The sequence below is a fragment of the Colobus angolensis genome, unplaced genomic scaffold, assembly GCF_000951035.1.
Source record: "Colobus angolensis palliatus isolate OR3802 unplaced genomic scaffold, Cang.pa_1.0 Scaffold52, whole genome shotgun sequence".
Taxonomy (NCBI): Eukaryota; Metazoa; Chordata; class Mammalia; order Primates; family Cercopithecidae; genus Colobus; species Colobus angolensis.
The window spans coordinates 10,478,064-10,488,344 of record NW_012118710.1 but is presented as its reverse complement, the minus strand read 5'-3'; the positions used below and the strand labels follow the sequence as shown (position 1 = coordinate 10,488,344).

Here is a 10,281-nt window from a genome sequence, read left to right as displayed (position 1 = left end):
GGTGTTTCGCAGTGTCATCCAGGCTGGAGTACAGTGGCAGGATCTCGGCTCACTACAACCTCCACCTCCTGGGTTCTAGCAGTTCTCCTGCCTCAGCCTCTTGAGTAGCTAGGATTCTAGATACCCACCACCACACCCCAGCTAATTTTCGTATTTTTTGTAGAGACAAAGTTTTGCCATGTTGGCCATGCTGGTCTCTAACTCCTGACCTCAAATGATCTGCCCACTTTGGATTCCCAAAGTGCTTGGATTACAGGTGTGAACCACCACACCCGGCCAAGAATTTATTGTTTCATTGGGGATTCTAGAAAAAAAAAAGTTGTTAAAATAAGAACATGCTGTCAGACTATTACATTATGTAGAACTCCCCTTGAGATTTTAATTTATATTTTCTATGAACTATCAGTCACTTTATTAATTTCATTTTTTCATCTTTTCTATATATTTCCAAGAAGTTCATGGCTACAGTTTGAGAATTTCTATACAGGTTTCCTTGATGAATGATCCTTGTAGGTTGCTGCAATCTAATTATCCTAATTCTTTCCTATTCAAAGGATTCCTTGTGATTTACTTAAATTCTCACACAGTTACTTTTTATGTGTTCCAAGATGTTTAGAATATATTTTGATACAAGATTATAAGAGAGATGGGGAGGTTGGGGGAGACATTCGTAGGAGGCTGTTTGCTTTCTCCCCAGATGACCTTGCTGTTTAGTACGATGTTGAATTCCATTAAGACAGCTATAATAATTATTAGAATAAAATTAGATCATAAAAGTCTTCTGCAATGAAACTCATTGTTTAGATCTATCCGGATTAGTGACTAAATATAAATGAAATGATTAGAAAATTAGGAAATTCCCCTTGAAACAGTGTATGCTTGAGTGTTAACAGTGGCCATGCTTTTACTATTTTCAAGCACTTAGAAAATAATACAGTCAAGCATTTTGCCAACCTACGTTTTAGAAATGTATGTGTTTTCTGTCTTTTCCAATGCCTTTCAACCCCTACTTTATTCAGAATTAGAGAAAGTAATTTATCATATAGTAGACATATATCAACCTATGCAATCTGCTAATTACTTCTGGGACAATGCAAAGCTTACAAAGACCAGTTGGGTTTTCATATAACAAAGAATTTCATAGGCAGTAACTATGTGATAACTTATGAGTGAATTCCTTTCATGAATTCATTTATGACAAAGGAAAAGGCCCACATACACTATGTTTACACACCCTACACACTATATGTTCATTTGTATTTGTGGTTTCTTTGACTCAGTCTGTATATAGGGAAACCTTGACTTAGCAATTAATTCTTAGCTAACAAGCTTTGTGAAAACTCCTGGGCTTTAGAGTAGGGAAGAGAATAATAGACTTTACTGGTTTCCAAATTAATTAAGTAATGCTTTCTTTTAAAAGATTAATATAGGAGAATATATAACTAATCAATCATATCTTCTCCTAAGTTTTCTTTTTTAATCAGAAGAAAAATTATTTGAGTGAGATTGAAGTTCCCACAGGAGCAATTGGGCTTGTAGCAATAAAATAGCTGTTTCATTTGAGATGAGCAGAAATATATTATTTTTATAAAATTTAATTAAATTATCAATTACGACTTTTAAAAATGGACTCATATGGGTAATAGGCTTAGCCTTACCCCCTCTTCCAAATTGATAATGATATTAGTAATTTCACAATATTGGTAAACAACCTGCAGTTACATTGAAAAGCATGTAAAATATGTTTTATAATTTGTTTAACAGTCTACATGTATGTTGTGTTATGTAGGATGCCCAGGAAGGCAAATACGTGAGAACAACATGAAAACAATAGGGTAGACTTGTCTGTTCAACGTATGGTATTCATCCTGTCACTACACCATTTATTAATTTCAAAATTTCTCCGTTGCCTTAGAGTAAGCATTCATTATGAACAGGAAGAATTCGGGTACTCAAAGATGTTCCTCAAGTCATCTTTATAACTTGTAATAAACAAGTGTGTCCGCTTTTAAATCTTTTAAAGAAATCACTTGATCAAAATTTTTGTATGTACAGTAGTGACCTGTAAGTTTAGAAAAACAAAGTCACATAAGTGAATGTTGAAATACACACAGACATATTTTAGGTATGTTTGTATATACTGTATACAATGTGTATATGTGTATTTTGCTACATAATTACATTTAGTATATTATGATCATGGTGAAATTGCAGACATGTTACATTCATAATAATTAGAAAAATTTCTTTCTAGAAGGTATCTTTGAGACCATGCAACTTTTTCCTGAGACCAGACCCAGTTTATTAAGAAAGAATTCAAACATTACAAATATACTAATGTTCCTTATGTTTACTTGCCTGATCAGCATAAGTTGCTCAGCTGTGTTCAGTTTCTGATAATTCAAAACCTAATTAATTTGCACTAATGAAGGGACTGTCCTTTATAAATTAACAAATTTAATATACCAAATTACTATAGGAAAATATGTTGCTTAAATAAACATCATGAAGATTGCAGGATTTAATGCTTTTTTAAAAGTCTGTAAGTGTAATGTAAAATTACTTTCAATTTACTTTTAACAAAAGGCTGTTTTCCAAATCTATAAATTCTACCCATAGCACACATAAAAATGCTTGCTGAGTGGTTTTAATTAAAAAGATTAACTTTCTTACTAGCAAGATTATGTTTAAAATGAAGACTCCTTTGGTGTAGAAGTATAGGTTAACTTTTGAGCTTGTATTTCCTCCAGGATTAATTCAGAAGGTTTGTATTTGAAACCATAATCATTAAAGATATTTTAAGGTCTCCAAGATAAATACCTAATATTAGGAAGAGGGGTTATTTTAAGTTGTCTCTGTGTAGCTGCGTCTCTGTGTAGAGGTTACAGTAGTAACCTCCTGTTCTGGTATTTTTATGTAACATTCAATTAAAAAATGAAACATTATGGTTAACTTTTCCTCTAATCTGTGGTATTTTTTGCTGGAGATAGAAAAGTTCTGATTTTTTTTTTTTTTTTTTTGGAAGGTCACAGTGGATAGCTACTTAGTTTGTCAAAAATAAATTTGAAAGGAGTCTTGATATCCGAATTGGGATTGGGACTTTTGCCCAGCTCTAGTTGTGCACCTTGAGTTTACAGCTTCATCTGGTTGTAATGTCATTGATGAATCCTGAAGGACAAGAGAAGGAAGCATCTCTCTTAGTGTGGGTCCTTTGTTTGGAAACATGGCCCTTCTAGATATTTCTAGAGAAGGACACGCACTTTGAATCTCTAATATAGTTTCTCTAAGATTACATTTTCTCAAAGAACAGTTTCATTTTCTGCAGCCCAAATTGAGAAAGCTTGTTGGAGCTGCTTCAGAAACAGATATCTTCATATTACCAATTCAGAATATCTTGTTTCTCGTCTGATGCTTGAGAAAATCCTGAGAAAATGATGTACCCTCACATACTAATTCCTTTCACTTAGCCCCATTTTTAGTGGATATAAGAGCCAGTGTAGGCAACTTTGATGTATTGAAACCAATCTTACTCCTTGAATAGTTTGTCCTCTTAATCTGTGATTAGAGAGGATCATCCACTCTTAATTTGCAGCAGAAAGACACATTTGGTCTTACTAAAGGTATGTTGCTAATCACTTATTCTTAAACATTGCTGCTGAGTCTCACACGACTTTGTTTTCCTTTCAATTCCACAAAATCTTTTGTCCCTAGAGAAACTTCAGAGGTTGAAGAAATATTGCCACTTAAATTGATTCCACTTACCTACTAGACTAGTCCAATCTTGGAAACCCTAAATGGCCATATCTGTATTTAAAGATGATTATATTAGTAATAAACTCTTCTACTCCATGATTAACAGAATATTAATTTAAACATAAAATTGTATATGACCTGCTTAGGATTCTCAGTTAGATCTCATAATTTTTTGTACAGTAGATAGTATCACAGTAGATTCAACTTATCTTTCGTCCTGGTTAGAAAATATGAACTACCATTAAGTCATTTGGCAAGACTTATGACACAATGAAACTTGAATGATATGCATCATTGCATCTCTACATCTTTCCAGGCCTCATAAAACTGTGCCTTGCTAAAAGTGTTAGATTCTGCCAAACTGAAACCCTTTTCACAAGAACTGAATATGGAAATAGACAATGTAACTACCCTGTATTCCATCATAAAGGCAGCAAGAAAACAAGTTCAAAGTTTGAGTAAGACTATCACAATCTTAATGATAATGATGTATCTAGAAGTATACAGGTTGGGTTCATCCTTCATTTCTTTGGGGTGGGAACTGCATGCTTACTGCCTGGGTAGCTGATCTCTATCATATGATAAGGCACCTGTCTTCATTCTCACTGGCAATTTTAAATAGAGTTCAGTGCCAGAATTTGATGTTTTTCACCAATCCTAATTAGAAACTTGGCTTACTTTTATTTTTGAACAAAAATGTACTTGTTAAAGATCGTAACTTAAAAATTCTTACTATAGCTGGGTGATCTGATAGCTTTGACTTTCTTAGTTCCCCTATTTCGACTTTTCTTCCTGAGAAGCCTACTGCCTCTTTGACAGAAATTCTTCCTCACTGACCCAAGTGGGGGCAGTGAATGCTTACTAATTATTCTAGCACAGCTGATTTTATGCTCCTTGCCTGAGAAAGGAGAACTATCAATTTGGACTGTCTTTCTGCATTTCTCACTCTCTGTATGGTTAAAGCCTGGACTTTTCTCACTCCCTTGCAATACTTCCTTCCTTTATACTTACTTTTAGTTTGAAGGCAGGCTGTGGTACCTGCTCCTGGCCTCCTGCTTATATATCATAATGTCCTATCACCTTTTTTTTTCAGAGATCATCACTGGCATGCCAGCCTCAACTGAAGGAGCATATATGTCTTCAGGTAAGGAAAATAAGCCTGGCAAATTTTACTAACCAGAATGACAACCATAACTGCTGGCTGCTCCTTCTACTAATCAGAACCCCTTCTGCATCCAAACCTCTCAGCTGCTCTTGTTTTCTGCTTCAATGTTTTTCTCAACCTTGTTCTGTCTTTTTGGATTTTACTTAAGGGAGGATGGTTCTTGCTGCATCTTCAAACTTAGGCCGGAGAAACAAACATGAGTGAAAGAAATCTACATCTAGATGCAACTTAATGACATTAAGCAAGTAAAGGAGATATCTGAGTTACAAGCTCAGTTTTTATGTCTTTCCAGGTGCCTCTCTTAGTGCCTTCTACTCTTTCACCCCTCAGAGTGTATTCCTGGATAATTTATCAACATCTGATCTGTGACCTTTAGGTTTGTAATGATCGGTTGTGGATCGCTAAACTTAAAAAAAAAAAAAAAAGACTTACAGCCTGACATTTAAAAATGCTGTTGTCTTTTGTTTTTTTTTTTTTTTTGGTTTCTCACTTGCCTATAATATTTGCTGATAGCATTCATAGTCTGGGCAGATATTAACAACTTAGAACCCAACTCTAGCAATGCATATATAACCACAATTCATTGATTTCTTCACAAGCTATGCATTTAATCAATCCTCTATGTATTTCATCTTTTAAACTTTTTCTTATTCTTTGTAATTCTATAATTAATAGAACCTTAGAACATTTAAAAATTAATCTTTATTTGGAAGAAAATTTTTGAACACCCAAGACTGGAAATTCATCCCAGAGGTACAATGGTAACTTGGTTTTGCCTGGTGCCTTTTCTTTTACAAAAATTCTTACATTTCATTTGATAATCACAATAAACTTGTGAAACAAGACATCATTTTTCCTCATTTTACAGATGAGAAAACTGAAGCATTAGAAATGTTAAGTCATATATCTCAGGAAGTAGAAGAGAAGGTACTTCAAGTTCAATATTCTTTTTGTTACTCCACATTTAATATTTTAGCTTCATTGAGTTTTTCATTATGTCTGGTATCTTGTTGAAACTATAGAATGACCCATAATCAACATGCCTTTTTCCATCTTACCTTCATTGGTTTCCTCTTCCCTTCCAAACCATTGTTTAAAACCATGAACGCTAAACATCTCTGTATCCTAGACTACTTTAGTTATACTTAGGACATATTCATGTGTCATTACTAAGATATAAGTGTATGTGTGTTGTGGAATGGTATCCTGGAGTCTAAGAGGTTGTTACTCTTCTGAGAGAAGGAAGGAAGGAAAAAAGAGGGAAAGAGAGAGAAAAAAAATAAATCAAATATTCTGAATTTCTTCACCTTTCATCTACACGTTTCTATAATATAGGGATTTCATTATATGTGACTCCAGTAAATGCCATTAGGAAAAAAGAGTTTTTACATTTATATGGAACTTGTCTTGGGAAATTGACTATAACTATTATTTTTTAATATGTGACTTGAATCTTGTTAACTTTCTGGCTGTTGACTTTCAATCCTTCTTTGATACTAAGACTTCTTTATTTCTTACTAATGAAAACCCATCCGTTCCATGCTTTTTTCTTCATGAGTCATATTTTTCATTCTCTCTATACTTAACTACTGTTTTTTCTTCTTTTATCTTTGCTACCTAAGAAAATCTTGCTACTAGATATCCCCAACTATTGTATGATTTATTTAATTAGCATGGTTTGTTTGATTCTAATGTAATAACTCTATTGCTCTAGCAGACTTTGCATGGACTTCAGCAGTTTCTGGTCAGGATGTTTATGCAGATCCACGTTGCCTGGAAATACTCTCAATCTTGTTTGTTTATTTATTTGGCATGCATGAAAGTTGGCTTTCATTCTCTTGGAATCCGGGGGCTGTTCCCTTTGGTTTCATGTTTTCTAAAAATCAAGACCACACCTAAAAGAAAGTATTTTCTATCTCACCCTGTGGTGTGGATCTCTTCAGAGTAGTCTGTCTTGGGAGTTCAGATAATGCTTGGTGTGTGGGATATTCTTACAGATGGATTGACTCCATTTTCATCCCTTTTAAAAGACTTCGGGTCTAGACTATGGAAATATTCCTTTGTGGTCTTTGAGTACTGCATATATCTTCTGACTTATAAATGCTTCAGCTTCTCTGTTGCACTGTGTTCTAGTACTCTTTTACTAGGTGATACCCAAGCCTGGCAATTTTCTAATTTAAGAGTCCAAGCAGCATGACTCAATAAAACCTCATTCCACTTTTATGTTTTATAGAGTCTCCCATTAGAATATCAGTATCAACAGAAGGAGCAAATACTTCTTCATGTAAGTATACTTAAATATTCTGTTCACTGGTTTTTAACCCAAGACACTATCTGCTTTGGAAGGTCATGTTCACGTCTATCCTCTGCCCCTATTAAGGGTCAGAGTATTGAGTTTGGCAATAGTTGGTATTTGCTATTTGGAGTAGAAATGGCCTCCTAATATGCTCAAGGACAACTAGACATCTTGTCCTCCCAGTATACATAAGAATATTAAAATATACCACAAATGTATTCGTTTTAGGGTAATCTGGTGGCTTTGAATATTGAAAAATTATTGCACAGTTCTGAGGCTTAATTCCTGGCAAGCAATAGAGCACATTGTGTGTCTTTTCAGCTTGTCTGGATGCCTTCAGCAACTGCCTGAGGCATGATACCCAGCTGTTTGAAGCCTCTGTTCCAAAACTTCTTCGTTCTCATATAAAGTCAGCTGTGATGGAGTAAGAAAACTATATATAGATGCCCTTAATTCAAATTTGATAGCAAGTAACTAATTATGAAAATGTTTGAAAGCAAGTCCCTAGATAAGATCTCAGATTAGTTTTCATCCGTTTAATGTGAAATGGGCTTTGTGCTTGTGGACTTCTATAACTGTTAGATTGACTGGGATTTTGTGCTATGTCAGGGGAACTTAAAGATATTAGCAAGGACTATCATAAAGAATTTTTGATACTTATAATTTGAGAATATCATTGTATTAAATTCTGATACTCAACAGGGGAGTTTAGCAAACCTTGAAAATTAAACTTATAACTGCAGTCTTTCTCTTCCTTATTTTAGCTCCTTATTTAAAGCATTTTTCAGTTTGATAAGCTCTTCAATAAATAGATGTTCCTAGTTATTCTATTTCAATCTGGGGAGTATGTTGAAGAAACAGTTTCCTTTTGCTCTCAGCAGGGTAGGAAAACTCATGAAAAGAAAGTCTGTCCTTTTGGCAATTTAAGTTGTTTTGTCAATCTGTTTAAATAAATCCTGTTTGATGTTACAGCCTTTCCCTCCAGGTTGGTGGTACTAGAACTGTAACTATATGGTATAAAATTATATTTTATTGTGTGAAGTATGGTGTTTTGTCTATATTTTAACTACATAAAGCTTCATTTAGCTGGATTGATGGCAATAGCCTAGTGAGATCAAACAGGAAATGAAATGCTAGAAAGGGCTAAATTAGTTTCCTACGTGTTCCAAAGGCTTTTATCATATCCTCCAAAATGATCATTTCTGCTGGTGAATTAGTGCTATTTGTTTTATAATTCTACTTATAAAAAGATTAGTGTAATTATATGGATTTTATATAGCTAGCATTAAGGAATCATATTGAGCTTTTTTTTAAGTGTTTATTCTACAGAAGCAAATACTAGGTTTTTCTTTTTTGGCATTTTGTCTGGAAATAGTTTCTCTCCTGTGCAATTCATTGAATAAAGTTATTGAAACTCTCATAATTGGAACCCTTCATGCTATCTTCAGTGGGACCATAGATACTATCCTTAAGCATATCTGAGCAGTTTGGGAATGTAAAAAAATACTTCTTTTGGTTTTCCTGAGCTTTGGGGAACTGAAATGAATCTCTCAGTTTACGTTTCTATTCATTGCATTATCATTGAGAGAGAAATAATTATGAAATCTGACTCCGTTCCCTAACTCTCAGCAGAATTAGTTTTTGATATTTGGCAATGATTTAACACTAAGAAGGGAAGCTTTGTGTACCATGATATTAAAATATTTCAATGTGCCGTCTTCACACATCAGTCACCCCAGGTCATGGTAAGTTCTCAGTAAATATGGTTGAATTGATTCATGAATCCATTTTTTTGTGGAACTTAATTTTATTAGAAGAATATAAACAATGAATATAATAAACTAATTACATGATATATTAGAAGGTGCTATGTAGTCCAAAAATGAGAAACCGTGGAGAAGGGGAGGGGATAAGGAGAGTTGAGACTTGTGATTTTTATTGGGTTGATCAAGGTAAGTCTCATTAAATTGTTGATATTTGAACAAAAAGTAGAAAGAAGTGAAGGGTTAACTTTGTAAACATCTAGAGAAACTGGCTGGGCGTGGTGGCTCATGCCTATAATCCTAGCATTTTGGGAGGCCAAGGCGGGAAGGTTGCCTGAGTCCAAGAGTTTGAGGCCAGTCTGGGTAACATTAGTCAGACCTCTGCTCTATAGAACATTGAAAAATCAGCTGAACTTGGTGGCATGCACCTGTAGTCCCACCTTCCTGGGAGGCCGAGGTGGGAGGATCACTTGAACTCAGGTTGAGTCTGCAGTGAGCTATGATTGTGCCACTGCACGCCAGTCTGGGTGACAGAGTGAGACTCTGTTTCAAGAAAAACAAATGAACAAATGAACAAAAACCAAAGAAACATCAGGGAAACTGTATTTAGACAAAGAACAGCCTGTGTAAAGGCCCTTAGGCAAGAGCATGGCTCATGTGCCCTGTAGGGGAACCATAAGGAGTCCTGTGGGGTTGGAGTAGAAGAAACCAAGGGATGAAATATAGGAGATGAGGGCCACAAACCCAGGAGCCAGAGCATGTAGTACCTTGTAGGCCATTGTCAGGACATTGGTATTTAGTAGAATCACCCTGGCTCCTGTAGGAAGAATGACTCACTGGGAGAAAAGGTAGAATCCAGGATGCCAGTTAGGTGCCTTTTGCTGACAGCATAGTGGCCTGGCCCAAGCTGGTAGCAGTAGAGGTAGCAAAAAATAGTGTGTAATAGTTTGAAAGTCAAGTCAGCAGGATTCCCTAACCAACTGAATATAAGGTGTTAGAGAAAGAGAAAAGCCATAGGTGAAACAAAGGCTGCTTCTGTTTTTGTTTTTTAACTTTTGGTGTTTCATTTTATTTTCTCCTTTGGCTTTTTCATTATACTTCTTCATATTAACTATTGTTTTACTTGTTTCTTTATAAGTACAACATGCATTTTTTACTAATCCTAGTGTATATTTTAAAATTTTAGATTCAGTGGGTACACTGGCAAGTTTGTTACATTTTTTAATCTCATGAAAATATACTCTTCAATTTGAAAATATAAACCAATCATGGCAGAAACCAGGTCCAGTCTTAGTTACAGTAAT

At 34.8% G+C, this 10,281-nt stretch overlaps 1 protein-coding gene across 8 annotated transcripts in view; it reads left to right on the top strand.

Moving 5' to 3' along the window:
* Positions 1-10,281, top strand: part of NRG1 (neuregulin 1) — a 1,122,805-nt gene that overhangs the window by 965,759 nt on the left and 146,765 nt on the right. For 6 of the 8 annotated variants that reach the window (XM_011960743.1, XM_011960742.1, XM_011960735.1 and 3 more), the window contains exons 4-5: positions 4,847-4,897; positions 7,152-7,202. The exons of 1 other annotated variant lie outside the window; for it this stretch is intronic. In XM_011960743.1, the coding sequence (XP_011816133.1) occupies positions 4,847-4,897; positions 7,152-7,202 (102 nt within the window). The remainder of the gene's footprint in view (positions 1-4,846; positions 4,898-7,151; positions 7,203-10,281) is intronic. One more of the 8 variants, XM_011960739.1, reaches the window with a different exon arrangement.